Raw genomic sequence first — 20472 nt, forward strand, 5'->3', positions numbered from 1 at the left:
CATCACAATGTGCTGTCTTGACTTTGAAACCAGATAGTAGGGTAGAGAAATTAGGATTTGAATGAAGAGTAAAGTGTATACATTCCAAAAGAACATTATAGCAACATCTATGTAATGTCCTGGTGTTAGTCTCAATAAAGAGACTGTTTGTAAGGACCCCCTTTTTAAGTTACATGCTACCTGAAAGCTCATTTGCATTGTGTTTTCAAGGAACACAGAGATCCCAGGTTCAGAATCTGCCACTTTACTACTATATTAAGGGGATCTCATGCTGTGCCTGTTCACTAAATTTACTGAGCTGAACCACAAGAAATGGTATTTTATTTGCTCTAATTTATTTAGAGAGAGATTTGTCACAGAAGCTAGCAAACATACATGTAGCACACGCACGCACACACACACACACACAAGCACATTCAAGCAAACATTATGTACTAGCTAGCTGGAACAGCAGGAGGATGGATGGCAGGAGATGGGTTTTGATGTTTCCTGTCTTCTCTTTTGTCTTAGACCATCCACAGACACGATGATGTCAGTCTACCTCCCCAAGAGCGGTTCCAGATCTTAAGTGCTCTAGGGCAGGACATCAAAATCAACAAAAAATTTTCCAAGGCTTCTTACATGAGCCTGAGAGATGACTTCTTCAAAATGGCAGCTGACTTGGATGAATGTGGAAAAGAAGAAGCCTTTATTCTCTATCATAAATTCCTCATGTGAGAACCTGCACTTTCTATCTCCTTTTCTGGGACTGTTCTCTAACTCATGCTGCTCTCCTGTTCATGTTTGTCACATTTGGAGACAGTTACTGAATTTGAAAATGTCAGGTTTTAATCATATTTCTGGCAGTTCATATACAATCTTTTCATCCCTATTCAAAGGCACAAAGACCAAAGATGTTGTGGTCATAAATAAAGAACTTCATGAGTAGGAGTTCTTTAAAAATATATATATTAATTATATTTTATTCACATTGTATCCCAGCTGTAGTCCACTCCCTCATTCCCTCCCAGTCCCATCTCATCTCCTCCCATGCCCTTCTGCCAGTCCAGTGATAGGGAAGATTCCCCTTCCATTTGATCCAAATCTATCAGGTCTCATCAGGAATAGCTGCATTGGCTTCCTCTGTGACTTGGTAAGACTGCACCCCCCCCCCCTCAGAGGGACGTGAACAAAAGCTGACCACTGAGTTCTTGTCAGAGACAGTTCCTGTTTCCATGACTAGGGAACCAACTTGGACACTGAGCTGCCATGGCTTACATTTGAACAGGGGTTCTAGATTATCTTCAAGAATGGTCCATAGTTGGAGTATCAGTCTCAGAAAAGGTGCTTGTGCACAGATTTTTTTTCTCTCCTTGTGGTGCTCCTGTCCCCTCTTGGTCTTTCTATCTCCCGCTTCTTTCATAATATTTCCTACACTCTGCCCAAAGTTTAGCTCTGAGTCTCAGCCTCTTCTTTGGTGGCCTGTGGGGTAGAGTCTTTCAGAGTCCCTCTGTTAGGCTCCTCTCCTGTTCCTTCTTTTCTTTCCCTTCTGAAGTCCATCCCATTTGCCTTTCAGAATGAGGGTTGATCATCTTACTCAGGATCCTCCTTCTTGATTAGCTCCTTTAGGTATACAGATTTTAGTATGATTATCCTATATTATATGTCTAATAATACTTATAAGTGAATATATACCATCTGTGTCTTTCTGCTTCTGGGACGGATACAGAAATTGTGGTACATTTACACAATGGGATACTACTCAGCAATTAAAACAAAAAAAATGACGAAATTTGCAGGCAAATGGTGGGACCTAGAAAAGATCATCCTGATAAGGGGTTCTTAATCCTGTTCCCACATGATGAGGTCCTAGAAATTAACAGTTTGCAGGGAAAAAGCACATATCTGAATTGGTGAGTGGATTGATTAGCAAATGGCCTCTGAGGGACAGGATTATCTCTGATGTGTAGCCAAACCCAGATCCCTCTTCTCTTCATCCTGTAGCCTCTTGAATTGTATAGGAAAGAAGGTTGCCTTCCCTGTAGGTGCAGTCACCAGAGGACTGTAGAGCACCTGGAGTCAGTGGGGTTCAGCACAGTAAGGACTTTTCCAAAGAATTTCATCATTCTTACACAGGCAGATTAAATACAAGATTGTGAATCTAACACCAGGTCATGACTCTTATAGGCTCAGTGACAAAAGAGTACTCTGTTTGATGAAGTAAATGATGTTAAAATCTCACTAGTCATGTCTAGCCCTGAATTTGGTGAAGCAGAACCTAAGGAGATGCACAGGACTCTGAGGAGCTCAGACAATGGCATAGGGTTTCCTGGCCATGACTTCCCTGATCTTCAGAAGACTGTGCATGCTGAGTAGAGACATCACATTCTTGTTTCACAGAGGAAGAGAAAACTCAGGTGTAGAGATGAGTTCAGCAGGACACTTTGCATTTCCCTGTTCTTACAACTGCTAGAACAAGCGTTCTTCTGTTTGTTTTCCACTGTTAGTATTCTGTAACATGAATATATTCTCTTGAGCTCATGTTGTAACTCTTTCTCTCATTTTCTTACCATTCCAAAGACAAATCACTGTTACAAGGGACTCATATGTCCTCTGAGATATCAGCTTTTTGTACGGTGATAAAAGGCACATATTCACATAAAATTATCCTGATCATACTCTCCTCTCAAGTAGAGTTTCTGAGAAGGTCATAAATTGTTCTTGAATTTTGGACTGTTAGCGTTGAAGCAGGTCAGCAACATCCCTGGGTGCAGCATCCCACCAGGTACCCCAGCACATGCACTCCTAACTCTGAGCACCCTCAGTGTCTCCTTTCATTGCCTAATGAACTCTTAGGTGAGGTTGTGCCCTGCTGGGAAACAATACACAAAAGGTGCTCTGTGAGCAGCAGTCCATATTGCGATTGGGAATAGAAGAAAGAAACCACTGTCTTTATTTCCTGGTTTTAAGTTCAAGGTTATGACCTGTTTCCTCAAGGATCTGTGGGTCCATTGATTCTATGTGCTGCCTCCTGTGTGCTGGGATGACAAACATGCACCTTAACAGCTTAGCTATGCTTCTTGAGAGCTGACATTTCCTGTATGTGCCAGTTTAATATTATAGTAATGACTCATATTTTTCCAGACACTGGCATGAAAACTGATGCTGGATTTCAGGGTGTTTCTCTGTAAACTCTAGGATCTTCTGAAATCCTGCATGCAGAGGCCAAATTTCCACAGGGCCTAATTTAACCATGTCAAAATGTTCTGTACATCTTATTCATTCTCCTGTATTTCTTAGATTATATTTGGAAAAAAATTAACATTGGCCCAAAACTCCGAAAAAGGGATGCAGGTGGAAGAAGATCGAACTTCATCAAGGTGGGTCTTTATTGTCTAAGATGATGAACAAATATTGCCAGAGCAGCCTGGAGCTACTCAAAGAAAATCCACAGATTCTGACACTTGGTGGAAAGGGGTCAGATGCTGCCTCAGCAAAACAGTAAAGAGAGGGATGGCTGGGAATATGGTTCAAGCTGTGCGTGAGTTACTGCTGCCTTTCCCAACTTGTTTTATTCCCTTTTTTTCTCACATTAGAACTGTTCTAATTCTCCATTTTGGTTTTGTATTTCAGATCCTAAACATCGTTTTTGACAGGGCCAAGATTTTAAAGAGGAAACTACTAAACAAATATAACAGGGAATATGAAAAATACCTGATGGAGATGGTCAGTATCAGGAGCACAGAGACAGTGGGATTACATGGCAGCTATCCAGCCTGTTCTTCAACTGTCTTGTTATGTTCCATTGGAGTCTGTGAATCAGTGAATAGGCTCCACAATCACTTGCACATAAATGCACTTGCATCCATACTAGCCAACACACACAGACACAACACACACACAGACACCCCCCCCCAAAGAGATGGGGAGAGTGTAGAGAAGACTGAGATTTAGCTATTACTAGAGACATCCATATAGGAACTGAGTAGGGGGTGCAGGCTCTTTTCCACCACACCAGATTTATTGATCTGTTTCTGAGATGTCAGACATGAACAGAACTAGGTTTTGTTCATGTCTGTGATGACAAGACTTTTCTTCTGAGATTTCAAGTATTTACCTAAATCCTTTTCCTGTAGAAGAATAAAGAAGAGGAAGCCACAGAGCAGGCAACTTCCTGGGAGGTCGTAAAATCCAGATATTCCACTTCTTGCACTATTCTGTTTGATCCATTGTATGGACCTAAAGAAAGCAAAAGTGGAGAAGTAGGACCTGGTATAACATCTACAGTGAAGGAAGCTCAACCTTCTTCAGTACCAACCAAAACCTCCAGCTCAATACAGCAGTGTTCAGTAGAGGAGAACACTAAGTTTGTCATCCCAAGCACATCAACATCTGCCAAGCAGCCTGGGGCAAATGACCCAGAGAAAAGCACAGGTAAGTGGCTGGATCTTTGACCCCCCCCCCGGCAGGGGAAGAGTACCCTTGCTAGGCCATAGAGGAGGATATTGCAGCCAGTTCTGATGAGACCTGATAAGCTAGGGTTAGATAGAAGGGAAGGAGGACCTCCCCTATCAGTGGACTTAGAGAGGGGCAGGGAGGAGATGAGGGAGAGAGCTTGGGATTGTAAGGGAATGAGGGGATGCAAAGTAAATAACCCGTAATTAATATAAAAAATAAAAAATTCAGGATGCTCCACTTGGCACTCTCTTCTATTAGATCCTTTGTATGGACCTGAAGAAAACAAAAGTGAAGAAGAAGGACTTGGTGCAACATTAAGAGCAAAGGAAGCTCAGCCTTCCTCAGTACCAACCAAATCCTCCAGCCCACCACAACAGCATTCCAGAGAGGAGAATGCTAAGTTAATCACCCCAAGCATGTCACTATCTGAAGGGCTGCCTGGGGAAAATGCCACAGAGGAAAGCACAGGTAAGTAACCACAGGTTTCTGACTTGGAAAACATTTGTGTAGAATTGGTTCCCCATTTAAACACAGAAATGAGCTAAATGCAAGATGAAGTTATGGTATAAAAAATGCAGGTTTATTGAGAGAATCTTTTGGCTGCAGTACTGGGGAAGGGGAAGAGAGAAAGAGAAAAATCCTGCACAGAGAGAGAATGAAGAAAGAGTGAGGAGAAGAAGAGGATGAAAGATACACAGAGAGCAGAGTGAGAGGAGAGAGAGATAAGGAAACCTAAATGTCTGGATTATATAATGAGGTGAAGCCCCTGACCTGGGCTGGAAAGCACAGGGTACTTGGTCAGAGCTTATCCTAGCCATGCCCACAGCAGGTAGGGACAAAGGGATGATGGGAAAACCTGGAGGCCAGATGCACTTTGATATGGTCTGATACCTAAGAGTCCCCATTGCATCCGGCTCAGCCACACAGGTGTGAGATTAGAGCTCACCAATAAAGTATACATGTTCTCGTGGACAGGTGTCTGAAGTCTAGAGCCCTGAGCACCATCACAGAGAATGTTGCATTTCCTTGTCCATGTCTTCAGTCTTTGGCTTCCGTGGTCCATTTACACTCATCTCACAGTCACATCCAAAACTATTGTTCCATCCACTCAAGTTGGCTATAAAGTCCATGGTCCCAGTTCCCAGTCAGCTGTACCCAGAGCCTGGAGAAAGAAAATCTGGCTCACTTTGTGATTCCATCATGGGGAGAGACTCATGGAAAGAATTCCAATGACATTTCTTTTCTCTCCCAGGCTCTCAAGATGAATTCTGCTCATGAACACCAGGCCCTGTTGCCCAAGACTTTTCTCTCTTTTCCATTGCAGTTCAGAAAGTTAGAGGCCTATGTCCTGTGATCCTCCCTCACGATTTATGTGAGAAATTTCTAAAGTCTGCGAGGAAGAACACTAAGAAGAAGATTGAGACCTGTGGTGTTTTGTGCGGATCCATGGTAAAAATATGAAAAGTCCTTCCTGATCTGAGGTTGTTTCTTCCCCTTGTCTTTCCATGACTGTCAGAGAACATATGTAGTGTCTCTGTCCATAGATATCACTAGAGAGAAGGAACTGTGGATGACAAGACCTGGAAACCTTTAATTTGATGACTTTGCATTTGGTTGCTTTTAAGAATCCCTTGAACCCTTTGATTCAATGCTATAGTTAGAAAATTTCATTGCAGTGGTAGCTAATGCTACTAATTCCTGTTACTGCATAACTAAGACTGGAGGCTTCCTACAAGTTCAAACCAGCTTCACAGGGAGAATGAGACATTGCCTTGAAGGCAAAGAAAGCAGGCCAGCAGGCAGACAGGCAGATAGGCAGGAATGAGGCAAATAGACATGCATGTTGACTAATTGTAAAAGGAAAAGGAGGACTCAAATACTTTTGGGTCCTGTTCTAAGCACCTACTCTGGTAAGCCTTGAAATATAAATTAGGAACACCTCAGCTTCCTGAGCAGACCTGCTGGCTGCTTCAGGGAGGAGTCTAGAACTAGGATGTGCCAAGAGGGACATATCAGCATCTGTTCCTTTATAAAGAACTTACAAGAGCTCCCAAGGTTGTGAAACACTGAGAGGAAGGAGAACAGCAAGGGTCATTCACTTGGGTGAGGGATTCACTTACTTGTGTTATGAGAGAGAGGGATTGAGAATTCTAGGGAATAGTAATAAGTTATTTTCTCTTGGCAGGTAGGAGAGGAGTACCATATCACGCACATAGTCATACCACTCCAGGAAGGAGGCCCTGACTATTGCTATGCCACCAATGAAGAGGAACTGTTTTTTATTCAAGAAGAACTGGGGCTTCTTACCTTAGGGTGGATTCATGTAAGCAAATAACCTCCCTGATAGCAGGGTTCTCTTTTCTCTCTCTTAGAAATATCCTGCCTAAATCTTTCTCTGCACAGAGTCAACCCATTCCATATCATTCTTCTGTTTAAACATGCAGTCAATAGTGTTCCAGGGTGAGTCATAGGACCATTTTCTTACTGTTTTTATAGCTTTTAAAATCTTACTTTTTTCAGTTTATTATTTTATTTTTATATTAATTACAGTTTATTCATTTTGTATCCCAGCTGTAGACCCCTCCCTCATTCACTTCCAACACCACCCTCCCTCCCTCTCTTTCTCCCTCTGTCCCTCCCTCCCTCCCTCCCTCCCTCCCTCCTCTCCCATTCCCCTACCCAAGTCCACTGATAGGAGATGTCCTCACCTTCCATCTGACTCTAACCTATCAGGTCTCATGAGGAGTGGCTGCATTGTCCTTCTCTGTGGCTTGGCAAGGCTGCTCCCCCATCAGGGGGACAGTGGTCAAAGTACCTGACACTGAGTCCATGTCAGACTCAGTCCACTTACTAGAGAACCACTTGGATAATGAGCTTCCATGGGCTACATCTGAGCAGGGGTTCTAGGTTGTATCAACAAATGGACTTTAGTTGGACTCAGTCTCAGAAAAGGCCCCTGTGCCTAGATATTTTGGTTTTGTTGCTCTCCATGTAGAGCTCCAGGCCCCAGTATCTCTCCCTTCTTTCATAAGATTCCCTGCACTCTGCCCAATGTTTGGTTATGAGTCTCAGCATCTGCTTTGATGTACTGCTGGGGAGAGTCTTTCAGAGGCCCTCTCTGTTAGGCTCCTGTCCTGTTTCCTCTTTTCTTCTTCTTCCAAAGTCCATTACATTTGTCTTTCTGAGTAAGGATTGATCATCTTACCTAGGGAACTTCTTCATGATTAGCTTCTTAGGTGTATAGATTTTAGTGTGTTTATCCTATATTATAGGTCTAAAATCCACTTATAAGTGAGTATATACCATGTGTGTCTGGGATAACTCAGTGAGTATAATCTTTTCTAGATCCCACCATATACCTGCAAATTTCATGATTTCCTTATTTTTAATTGCTGAGTAGCATTCCATTGTGCACCATAATTTCTGTATCCATTCCTCCCTTGATGGACATCTGGATTGTTTCTAGGTTCTGGCTATTACAAATAAAGCTGCTAGAAACATGGTTGAACAAATGTCCTTGTTGTGTACTTGAGCATATTTAGATATATTTCTAGGAGTGATATAGCTGTATCTTTTTTTCTTTTTAATTAAATTTCTTTTTTATATTAATTACAGTTCATTTTCTTTGTATCCCAGCTGTAGTGTGCTCCCTCATTCCCTCCCAAACATACCCTTACTCCCTCATCTCCTCCCTGCCCCTCTCTAAGTCCACTGATACAGGAGGTCCTCCTCCCCTTCCATCTGACCCTAGTTTATCATGTCTCATCAGGACAGGCTACAGTGTCATCATCCTCTGTGGCCTTGCAAGGCTGCTCCTCCCTTGTGGGGGGAGGTCAAAGAGCCAGCCACTGAGTTCATGTCAGAGACAGTTCCTGCTCCCCTTACTAGGAAACCCACTTGGATACTGAGCTGCCAAGGGCTACATCTGAGCAGGGGTTCTATTTATCCATGCATGGTCCTTGGTTAGAGAATCAGTCTCATAAAAGGTGCCTGTGTCCAGATATATTTGGTCCAAGTAGAGATTCTGTCCTCTCCAGGTCATACTAACTCTCCCTCTTCTTTCATATGATTCCCTGCACTCTGCCCAAGCTTTGGTTATGAGTCTCAGCATCTTCTTTGACACACTGTTAGGTAGAGTCTTTCAGAGGCCCTCTATGGTAGGCTCCTGTCCTGTTTCTTGTTTTCTCTTACTTCCATGTCCATCCCATTTTTCTTTTAAGTAAGGATTGATCATCTTACCCAGGGTCCTCCTTCATGTTTACCTTTTTTAGGTGTACAGATTTCTATGTCCCTCATCTATAATGCTCCCTGCAGTCTGCCCAAAGTTTGGGTATGAGTCTCAGCATCTCCTTGGATACCCTGATAGGTACAGTCTTTCAGAGGGCCGCTGTGTTAGGCCCCTATCCTGTTCCTTGTGTTCTCCTGCTTCCAATGTCTATCCTGTTCCCCTACTGAGTGAGGTTTCAGCCTCTTCCCTAGCTTCCTCCTTGTTGTTTAGCTTCTTTAGGACTATAGATTTCAGTATGTTTATCCTATTTTATATGTCTAATATCGACTTATAAGTGAGTATATACCCTGTGTGTCTTTCTGTTTCTGAAGTACCTCAATCAGGATGATCTTTTCTAGATCCCAACATTTGCCTGCAGTTTTCATGATTTTCTTGTTTTTAATTGCTTAGGAACATTCCATTCTGTAAATGTACCACAATTTCTATATCCATTCCTCATTTGTGGGATATATGGGTTGTTTCAAGCTTCTGGCTATTATGAATAAAGCTGCCATGAACATGGTTGAACAAATGTTTTTGTTGTGTACTTGAGCATCTTTTAGATATATGCCTAGGAGAGGTATAGCTGTATCTTAAAGAAACACCATTTCTAATTGTCTGAGAAAGCACCAGATTGATTTCCATGGTAGCTGTATAAGTTTACATTCCCACCAGCATTGGAGGAGGGTTTCCCTTTGTCCACAACCTCTCCGTCATATGTTGTCACTTGAGTTTTTTATCTTAGCCATTCTGATGGGTGTAAGTTGAAATTTAAGAGTTATTTTATTTGCATTTCCCTAATGGCTAAGGATGTTGAGCATTTCTTTAAGTTTTTCTCTGCCATTCTATATTCCTCTACAGAGAATTCTTTGTTTAACTCCTTCCTACATTTTTTAACTGGATTACTTGATTTGTTGCTTTTTAACATCTTTTGTTCTTTATATATTCTAGATATAAGCCCTCTGTCAGATAAAGGGTTGGTGAACATCCTTTCCCAATCAATAGGCTGCTGTTTTGTTCTGACAACAGTGTCCTTTGCTTAACAGAATCTTTTCAGTTACATTTGGTCCCATTTATTCATTGTTGATATTAGAGCCTGTGCTGTTGGTGCTCTGTTCAGGAAATTGCCTCCTGTGTCAATGAGTTCTAAGCTCGTCTCCACTTTTTCTTCTAACTGATTTAATGTGTTTGGTTTTATGTTGAGGTTTTTGATCCACTTGGAATTTAATTTTAGGCAGGGTGATAAATATGAATCTATTTGCATTTTTCTGTATGTAGACATAGTGTTAGACAAGAATCATTTGTTGAAGATGCTGTCTTTTTTCCACTGTATGGTTTCTTTCTCAAAAATCAAGTATCTGTAGGTATGTGTATTTATTTCTGTGTCTTCTATTCAGTTCCATTGATACAGTGTTCTATTGTCATGCCAGTACCATGCAGTTTTTACTGTTGCTCTGTAGTGCAGCTTGAGATCAGGGATGGAGATACCTCCAGATGACCTGTTGTTGTACAAGATAATTTTGGCGATTCTGGGTTTTTTGTTTTACCATATGAAGTTGAGAATTGTTCTTTCAAGGTCTGTAAAGAATTGCATTGGTATTTTGATGAGAATTGCATTGAATCTGTAGACTTTTTTTTTTTTTTTTTTTTTTGCAGGATGGTCGTTTTCACTATGTTAAACCTACTGATCCATGAGTATTGGAGATGTTCCCATCTTTTTTTTAATATTTTATTATTATTATTATTAATTACACTTTATTCATTTTGTACCCCCAATAAGCCCCTCCCCTCTCCTCTCCCTATCCCACCCTTCCTCCCCTTTCTGCATGCATACCCCTCCCCAAGTCCACTGATAGGGGAGGTCTTCCTCTCCTTCTTTCTGATCTTAGACTATCAGTTCTCATCAGAAGTGGCTGCATTGTCATCTTCTGTGGCCTGGAAAGGCTGCTCCCCCCTCAGGCGGAGGTGATCAAAGAGCAGGCCAATCAGATTATGTCAGAGGCAGTCCCTCTTCCCATTACTATGTAACCCACTTGGAAACTGAACTGCCAGGGGCTACATCTGTGCAGGGGTTCTAGGTTATCTCCACGAATAGTCCTTGGTTGGAGTATGAGTCTCTGGGAAGTTCCCTGTGTTCAAATTTTCTTGTTCTGTTGCTCTCCTTGTGGAGTTCCTGTCCTCTCCAGCTCTTGCTATTTCCCACTTCTTATATAAAATTCCATTCGCTCTGCCCATCAGTTGGCCATCAGGCTCAGCATCTGCTTTGATCGTCTGCAGGGCAGAGGCTTTCAGAGGCCCTCTGTGGCAGGTTCCTAGGTTGTTTCCTGTTTTCTTCTTCTTCCGATGTCCATCCTCTTTGCCTTTCAGGATGGGGATTGAGCATTTTAGTTAGGGTCCTCTCTTTTGCTTAGTTTTTAGATGTACCGATTTTAGTGGGTTTATCTTATGTTGTATGTTTATATGAGTGTATATATACCGTGTGTGTCTTTTTGCTTTTTCCATCTTTTGATACCTTCTTGAATTTCTTTCTTGAGAGAATTGAAATTTTTTCAAACAAGTCTTTCACTTGCTTGGTTAGAGTCATACCAAAGTTCTTTAAGTTACTAGTGGCTATTGTGAAGGTTGTTTTTTTTTTTCCCTAGTTTCTTTCTCAGCCCTATTGTCTTTGGTGTACAGGAGGGCTTCTGATTTTTTTGAGTAAATTTTGCATCCAGCTACTTTGCTAAAGGTGTTTATCAGCTGAAGGAGTTCTCTGGTTGAATGTTTGGTGTCTCTCATGTATGCTATCATATCATCTGCGAATAGTGACACTTTTGACCTCTTCCTTTCCGATTTGTATCCCCTTGATCTCCTTTACCTGTCTTACTGCTCTAGCTAGGACTTCAAGTACTATGTTGAGATTCAGAGAGAGAGGATAGCCTTACTTTTTTCCTGATTTCAGACGAATTTATTTGACTTTCTCTCCAATTAATTTGATTCTGATTATAGGCTTGCTGTATATTTTTTTACTATGTTTAGTTCTGTGCTTTGTATCCCTGATCTCTCTAAGACTTTAAACATCAATGGGTATTGGATTTTGACACATGCTTTTTCACATCTAAGGAGATGATCATGTAGTTTTTTTCCTCTTCTTTTTGTTTATATGGTGGATCACATTGATGGATTTCTATATATTGAACCACACATTCATGTCTGGGATGAAGCCTACTTGGTCATTATGGATAATATCTTCTATGTGTTCTTGGATTCAGTTTGCAAGCATTTATTGAGTATTTTTGCATTAACATTCATGGAGAGATAAGGCTATATTTCTCTGTTTTTGTTGTGTCTTAGTGTGGCTTAGGTATCAAGGTAACTGTGGCTTCATAGAACGAGTTTGATAATTTTCCTTCTGTTTCTATTGTGTGAAATGGTTTGAAGAGAATTAGAGTTAGCTCTTCTTTGAAGGTCTGGTAGAATTCTAGAATTCTGCACTGAAACCATTTGGCCCTTGGCTTTTTTTTTTTTTTTTTTTTTTGGAAGAAGACTTTTGATGACTCCTTCTATTTCCTTGGGGGATATTGGACTATTTCACCAATTTACCTGATCTTGATTTAATTTTGGTAAATGGAATCTATCAAGAAAATTGTCCTTTTCATTTAGATTTTTAAATTTTCTGGTGTGTAGGATTTTGTAGTAAGACCTAATGATTGTTTGGATTTCCTCTGTGTGTGTCTGTTGTTATGTCCCTCATTTCGTTACTGATTTTGCTGATTTCAGCCTTGAGCTTGAATATTTTCAGCAGTCTATACCTCTTGGGTGTGTCTGTTTCTTTTCTTTCTAGGGCTTTCAGGTGAACCATTACGTTGCTTGTATGAGATGTTCAAGTTTTTTCTTGAAGGCACTTAATGCTATGAACTTTCCTCTCAACACTTCTTTCATTGTGTCCCAAAAATTTGAGTATGTTGTGCCTTCATTTTCATTGAATTCTAGGAAATCTTTAATTTCTGTATTTCTTCCCTAACCCAGCTGTCATTGAGTAGCAAATTGTTCAGTTTCCCTGTCTGTGTAGGCTTTTTGCTATTTCTGCTCTTGTTGAGATTCAGCTTTAGTCCATGGTGGTAAGATAGGATACAAAGGGTTATTTCAATTGTTGAAATTTCAATTGTTCAATTTCATCTGTTGAGGCTTGTTTTGTGACCAAATATATGGTCTATTTTTTAGAAGGTTCCATGGGGTGCTGAAAAGAAGTTATACTCTTTTGAATTTGGGTGAAAAGTTCTGTAGACATCTAATGGATCCATTTGATTTAGAACCTCTGTAAGTATCATTATGACTCTAGTTAGCTTCTGTTCTGATGATCTGTCCCTTGGTGAGAGTGGAGTGTTGTAATATCTCACTATTAAGGTGTTGGGATCAATATGTGATTTCAGATTTCATAATGTTTCATTTACAAATGTAGGTGCTCTTGTATTTGGGACATAGATGTTCAGAATTGTGATGTTGTTCTGGTGGATTTTTCCTTTGATGAGAATGAAGTGCCCTTCTCATCTTTTTTGATTAATTTTGGTTGAAAGTCTATTTTATTCGATATTAGGATAGGTAACCCAGCTTGATTTCTGGGTCTATTTGCTTGAAAAACATTTTTCCAGCCTGTTACTCTGAGGTACTGTTTATTTTTGTTGCAAAGGTGTGTTTCTTGGATGTATCAGGTGTGCTTCTTGGATGTATTTGGATCCTGTTTCTGCAACCATTCTGTTTATCTGTGTCTTTTTATTGGAGATTTGAGTCCACTGATGTTGATAGATAATAATGACCAATAATAATGAGTGTTAGCTCTTTTTATTGTGTGGTTGGTGGTGTTACAGTGATTCATTGCTTGTTTTCTGTTAATTTTTTCTTGTAAAGTTATCTGTATCCTATGTTATCTTGGTTGTAGTCTCCATTAGGTTGGAGTTTTCCTTCTAGTATTTTCTGTAAGGCTGGGTTGCTGTGTAGATATAGTTTAAGGTTAGTTTTATCATGGAATATGTTGTTTTCTCCATCTATGTTGATTGAAAGCTTTGCTGGGTATAGTAGTCTGGAGTGGCATCTGTGGTATCTTAGAATCTGCATGGCATCTGCTCAAGCGCTTCTGGCTTTCACAGTTTCTGTTGAGAAGTGTGATGTGATTCGGATAGGTCTGCTTTTATATGTTACTTGGACTTTTTTCCTTGCTTCTTTTAATATCTTTTCTTTGTTCTGTAGATTTAGTGTTTTGATTATGATTTGACATGAGGAGTTTCTTTTCTGTTCTAGTCTGTTTGGTGTTCTGTAGGCCTCTTGTATGTTTATGGACATCTCTTTCTTTACACTGGGAACATTTTCTATGATTTTCTTGAAAATATTTTCTGGACCTTGGAGCCTGGAATCCTTTTTATTTTTTTATTTTTTTCATCTATTCCTATTTTTCCTAGATTTTTTTTCTTTTCATGGCATCTTTGATTTCTTGGAAGTTCTGTGTTTGGAACTTTCCAGATTTTACTTTTTCTTTGAGATAAGTATCAATTTCTGCAAATGAGATTTTCTCTTCCATCCTTTGTATTCTATTGGTGATGCTTACCTTTGTGGTTCCTGATCTTTTCTCTGTTTGTGTTTTCTTTTTTAATTTTTTTATTTTTTTAAATTTTTTATTAATTACACTTTATTTTGTATCCCCCCATAAGTCCCTTCCTCCTCCCCTCCTGATCCCACTCTCCCTCCCCTTTCTGCATACATGCCACTCCCCAAGTCCACTGATAGGGGAGGTCTTCCTCTCCTTTCTGATCTTAGTCTATCAGTTCTCATCAAAAGTGGCTGCATTGTCCTCTATTGTGGCCTGGTAAGGCTGCTCCCCCCTCAGGGGGAGGTGATCAAAGAGCAGGCCAATCAGATTATGTCAGAGGCAGTCCCTTTTCCCATTACTATGTAACCCACTTGGAAACTGAACTGCCATGGGCTACATCTGTGCAGGGGTTCTAGGTTATCTCCACGAATAGTCCTTGGTTGGAGTATGAGTCTCTGGGAAGTTCCCTGTGTTCAAATTATCATGTTCTGTTGCTCTCCTTGTGGAGTTCCTGTCCCCTCCAGCTCTTACTATTTCCCACTTCTTACATAAAATTCCATTCACTCTGCCCATCAGTTGGCCATCAGGCTCAGCATCTGCTTTGACAGTCTATACTGCAGAGGCTTTCAGAGGCCCTCTGTGCCAGGTTTCAAGGTTGTTTCCTGTTTTCTTCTTCTTATGATGTCTATCCTCTTTGCCTTTCAGGATGGGGATTGAACATTTTAGTTAGGGTCCTCTCTTTTGCTTAGTTTGTTTAGTTGTACAGATTTTAGTGGGTTTATTCTATGTTGTATGTTTATATGAGTGAGTATATGCCATGCATGGTTTTTTGCTTCTGGGACAACTCACTCAGGATGATCCTTTCCAGGTCCCACCATTTACCTGCAAATTTCATTATTTCCTTATTTTTCATTGCTGAGTAATACTCCATTTTGTAGATGTACCACAGTTTCTGCATCCATTCTTCAGTTGAGGGGCATCTGGGCTGTTTCCAGCTTCTGGCTATTACAAATAAAGCTGCTACAAACATGGTTGAGCAAAGGTCCTTTTTGTGTAGTTGAGCCTCTTTTGGATATATGCCTAGAAGTGGTGTGGCTGGATCTTGAGGAAGGGCTATTCTTAGTTGTCTGAGAAAGTGCCAGATTGATTTCCAGAGTGGTTGTACAAGTTTACATTCCCACCAGCAGTGGAGAAGGGTTTCCCTTTCTCCACAACCTCTCCAGCATGTGTTGTCCCTTGAGTTTTTCATCTTGGCCATTCTGATGGGTGTAAGGTGAAATCTCATGATTTTAATTCTGTTTTCATGCCTTGCCCCATTTCTTTCATCTGTTTGAAAGTGGATTCCTCTCTTTCTATGCTGGTCTTTATTCCTTTTTGTTGTTGTTCATTTCCTCTCTATGTGCCACTAATTGTGTCTCTACTTCTGCTTCCATTTGTTTAGCTATTTCTTTAAGAGATTTTTGTTTCCTCTTTATGTATCTCTAATAACTGGATAAGCATAGCTTTCAGATCATTTTCCTGTGTTTCGGATGATTTGGAGTATCCATTGATTTTGGAGTTGGCTGGTGAAGCCATGATGTCCTAATTTTTGTTGGATATGTTCTTACCCCAAGCTCTGGCCATCTGCTTATCCATAACCTTCACTGTTTGATCCTGGAGTCTGCACTTCAGACTGGGTCTGTCTCTCTTGGGTGTCTGGAGTATTCTTCAGGGTGATGAGAGAATTCGACTGGTTTGAGAGTGTGTGTTGATGTTTCAGCTGTACCTGAAAGAAGCTGGATGGAAGCTCCATTTGCCCAGAATCACAAATGTGAGCAAGCAAGCATGTGTGTGTGTGAATGGAGATGTGCCTTAAAGGATAGTGTGCTTTAGTGAAGCATGCCTGGAATGTGGGGCAGGGAATGGTACAGGCATAGGAAGGGTTACAGGCTATGGTGCTGTTCGAGGGCACAATGTGCATGTGCATGCCCAGATTTCCAGAATATCTCACAGGTCACTGCTATTCAGCTCTGTCTGGGATCCAGGAGTTGTTTGCCTGCACTCCACTGATACACCCGTAAAACAGGGGTTTCAATGTTGAGGACATTCTCCCAAGAATCCCTATGTTGCCCACAGTGGGTGTGTGAGTGGGAGGGATCCAATGTCTGGCTGCTAGCATAGAGGGACCCTGGATCTGGGGCTCTGCAGGCACTCACTTGAAGGATCACTCACACTCTAGCAAGTTTAATAGGAAAGCACAGGGGTTCTCGCTGTTTTCTACTCTCCGACTTAGGACTTCTGGGGCAAATGTGGATGTAGTCAGCTTGATATTGCTGCAGCTGCAGAACTTAGAAGCTGGTAAAGTGGTCCACTGGGTATCCAGCCACAGCAGCAGAACTGGGAGGTTATTAGAGATGTTTGGTATCAGACATATATTTGTTGATATGACCTATCAAAGGAGTGGTCTTCATTGTCTGGTGTGGGCAGGAAAAATAGTGGTGACTTTGAGTTGAGGGATAACTGTTTGTGTTATTCTGGGTAAAGACATTTCATGACTAAAGCCATAGTGCAATAGTTAAGTGAAGAAGATTCGAGGATGACTGAGATGTGAAGATCAGTTAAGGTTTGGGAACTACTAACGTCCAATGAGAAGGTGGTAGCAGTGTGTTGAAGAGGAGTGAGATTTCAGAGATTTCAGAGTAATGAGCACCAGACAATGATGAGTCTAGGACAGAACAGGCTTTCAGCTGGGTTCATGGTGATAGTAGTGATTCCCTCATAAGTATGAGTAGGGCTTCCAGAGAAGGACTGAGATTGGAAGTGGAATTAATTCTTACTGTGTGGAATTTAAGGTATATGTGAGATATCAAACCTATATGGCCAATGGAAGGAAGTTTGGGGAAGCCAAGAGAAACCAGGAGAACGACCTAGAAGGTTTCTGCATGGAGCTGGCCTAGGAAATGTGGTAAATGGGGAGAGCTGGCTGCAAGAAAATCCATTGCCTGGCAGCCGAGGTGGAGGTCTAATAAGGAGAACATGGAACACAGTGGGTGATGGAACAGCAACAATGCTGCAGGAGTACTGGCTAGAAGGTTCTCAGAAACCACACAGGAAGGAAAGGTATAACTAAGCATGAATGAATAAAAGTGTCTTGCTCTCAGTGAGGGACAAGCTAAAAGTGATAGAGAGAAACTTAGCTTCTTTTGGCCTTTATGTGTTAGGATGACAAAGCAGATTGTCTCCTCTTCCTTCTCCACCTAGCAGATGAGTGTTTCCCTTAAATGATTTCTGGAATCTTGTTAGGGGCCAATTGTTAAACTTGGTTGTGCTTACCTTTCTTGGTGGATCAGACCTGGCTGGCTATGCTCACTTGCAATTCTTGTCTTCTTTTGTTTTCGTAGACTCATCCAACTCAGAGAGCATTCTTGTCAAGTGTGGACCTACACACCCATTTTTGCTACCAGCAGATGCTGCCTGAGTCCATCGCAGTGGTGTGTGCCCCCAAAACAAAGAGTGAGTGTGTAAGATTCAGATCTGGAAGGTACAAGAGCAAAATGATTTCATGTTTGAAAATTATTTAAAATTTATCTATTGAGTGTCTTAACTGATTGCTGTTTAATTAAGAGCAACATTCTAATTAATACTAGCTGCTCTTAAAAAAACATGATTATATCACTGATGATTTTCTAGGACAAACTATCAAGAAGTAACATCAAGAAACAGAGGTTGAAGAAATTCTACTCCAAACATTGTACATGAATGTCCTCTCTTTTCATTCCCAATGTCAATTTATTCTGAATTCCTCAGCAGACCTAGTATTGGAAAAGCAATTAATTATCCTCCTTCCTTGGTTAAAAAAATATATATCCTGGATATTGTCCCAGAGTGACAAGAAGACTCTGATTTTAGCATTTTTATCCCTTGTTCCTCACATTTTTTTTTAATCTAAATGGACCTAATGCATTGCTTTGTTCTTCTTCCTATTCATTTCTACTGTTGAATACCTCTGCCCACTTTGGTTACAGTGAAATGAAGACGTATAGGATGAGAAAAAAATAGAAATAGGGGGATGTAGACATACACGGTCAAGAGTAGGAGTATGAGAACAAGGAGGATGAAGTAAAAGCAAAAAGAAAGAAGGAAGGAAGAGGGGGACAATGTCTAGGAGAAGGATGAAGATGACCGTGATGACTACGAATCACAGTAGGAAAAGGTTCACAGGTTCTAGAGATGGGAAGAAGAGTTCTGCAGAGAAAAGAGATAGGAGGAGGGGTGAGAAGAGAGAGTGAAAGAGTAAAAAGAGAGATCCAAGAAACAAGAGGAGAAAGAAAACTAAAAATAAAGAAGGAAGAAAAGATGAGAGAAAGGTAGACAGAAGAGAGGGAAGAGACCTAGGGGCATATCTGCTTGACTATGACTCTGCTTTTTCATTTCAGAACTGGAATTTTCTCACTGACATCTACTGGGATAAATGAAATTTCCTGCTGCTCCATGAGGGGGTTCCATCCTCATAGAGAGGACACTCCTCTCTTCTCCATATGTATCTTTGTACAGTGAATCAAGACCTTGGTGTCAGCCAGGACATAGAGCTGATAAGGTTTCCCATGTTTTCTGATCCACTTTGAAGTTCAGCATCGTTGGTCACATTCCTGAAAAACCATAACTATGTAATTAGAAAGCCGTGGTCAGTGAAGAGAAGTTCTCTCTCATTTACAACCTGATCATTTATGGACTTTGAGGATATTGACCCTTACTGATCCTTTTACCTAATATCTGTGAATTTTAATACAGTGTACTTTCCAGGGCTCTTGAGAGAATAATGGAAGTAGGAATGGGGTGTACATCAGGGTCAGAGTGTGAGCTCAGCATGTGTGAGACCCTGGATTCCATCTCCAGTATCATGGGGAAAAGAAGTAACAGAGTATGGAATCCATTAGTTTATTCAATGCTTATTACATGTTACCTTGTTCTTCACCAATATCAGTTACTAAGTTTCAGTTAGAGATCTGAATAAAGAAAAGGCCATGTAAGATAGGTAAATTAAGTATCTTTTATCCTGGGATTCTGCCTGGATGTTATGGTTCATACCTGCCTAGGGTAGTGGTTTCTTCTCCCAGGTTGTGTTTAGTGATAACACATTTAGTATGATCAGATTGATATCTGATCAGATCAGCCTCAAGTCAATGAGATTCTGGTACCTTATATCAGCCTTGACTCTTCCATAGAGATTGCATTCAGAGGAAATGCAGCAACATAGTGAAAGGACCAGAACCAGCCCCATAAAGTACACAAAATCCAGAGATAAAGCTGCAGAGTTCCAATGACTTGTAAAATCCTGGGATCATATTGATTAAGCCTTGTGACTTTGTTTTACATATGAATACCCTCAAGGACCATTATATGGTTATCATCACAGCTCCAAGATTACTGGTTCCCTTTAATAAACAGATATTTCACAACTGGCTCTGAAAAAAAAAAAAAAAAAAAACATGTGTAAAGATATATGGGAGACACTGACTCTGTTTATGAGGAGTACTAGGTAGGAGTGCTGGGTCCCAGACCTTTGTCCATGTATCTCACTGACCCATAATCTCACCTCTAAGCTAAGAACTACGGGCATTCAGAGAGCTTCTTATATTAGAGGCTTATGTCTGGGAACATGGCTCAGTTGGGGAAGAGCTTATGTTTCAAGCACAAGGTCCTGGATTCAACTCAGTACTCCTGAAATATGCCATGATGGTGTTTGTCTATAGCACAGCACTGGGAGCTAATGGCAGGAGGATAAGTTCAAGATCCTCCAGGACTATGTAGTGTATATGGTCTAGAATAGGTCACAAGAGCCATTCTTTTGGTATAATATTAGAAGCAGAAGTTGTTTCAAAACAGGACTTTTCCATGCTTTGACCCTATTTACTTTTCTTCAATTGCAGGACTGTAGCCATGTCACCACCCAGGACACCAAAGTGATGATCACTGATTTACGATGAGTATAATCCCACTAACCAATATCAGTGGGAATCTGTGTGTGTGTGTGTGTGTGTGTGCCTGTGTGTGTATGTGCACATATTTTATGTATATGTGAGGGACACACACACATACACACACATGCATATGTACAAAGAGTAGTGACATATCAGTGTGTATGTTCAACTTATGTTATGTATGTTACTTATATGTCATGGATGTTATTTGTATGTTATATCTGTGTCATGTATGTTCACAGTGT

At 40.8% G+C, this 20472-nt stretch overlaps 1 protein-coding gene across 1 annotated transcript in view; it reads left to right on the top strand.

The window, feature by feature from the left end:
* The window catches only part of LOC129667663 (STAM-binding protein-like), a 24560-nt gene extending 4327 nt beyond the window's left edge, over positions 1-20233 (top strand). The window contains exons 3-13 of the mRNA XM_055595322.1: positions 511-713; positions 2720-2835; positions 3280-3359; positions 3613-3705; positions 4116-4413; positions 4696-4905; positions 5762-5886; positions 6623-6760; positions 17648-17763; positions 18683-18794; positions 20177-20233. Coding sequence (XP_055451297.1) covers positions 511-713; positions 2720-2835; positions 3280-3359; positions 3613-3705; positions 4116-4413; positions 4696-4905; positions 5762-5886; positions 6623-6760; positions 17648-17763; positions 18683-18794; positions 20177-20233 — 1548 coding nt within the window. The remainder of the gene's footprint in view (positions 1-510; positions 714-2719; positions 2836-3279; positions 3360-3612; positions 3706-4115; positions 4414-4695; positions 4906-5761; positions 5887-6622; positions 6761-17647; positions 17764-18682; positions 18795-20176) is intronic.
* Positions 20234-20472: the final 239 nt, after the last annotated feature.

Source organism: Psammomys obesus, unplaced genomic scaffold (assembly GCF_907164565.1).
Source record: "Psammomys obesus unplaced genomic scaffold, mPsaObe1.curated_primary_1811, whole genome shotgun sequence".
NCBI classification, from domain to species: Eukaryota; Metazoa; Chordata; class Mammalia; order Rodentia; family Muridae; genus Psammomys; species Psammomys obesus.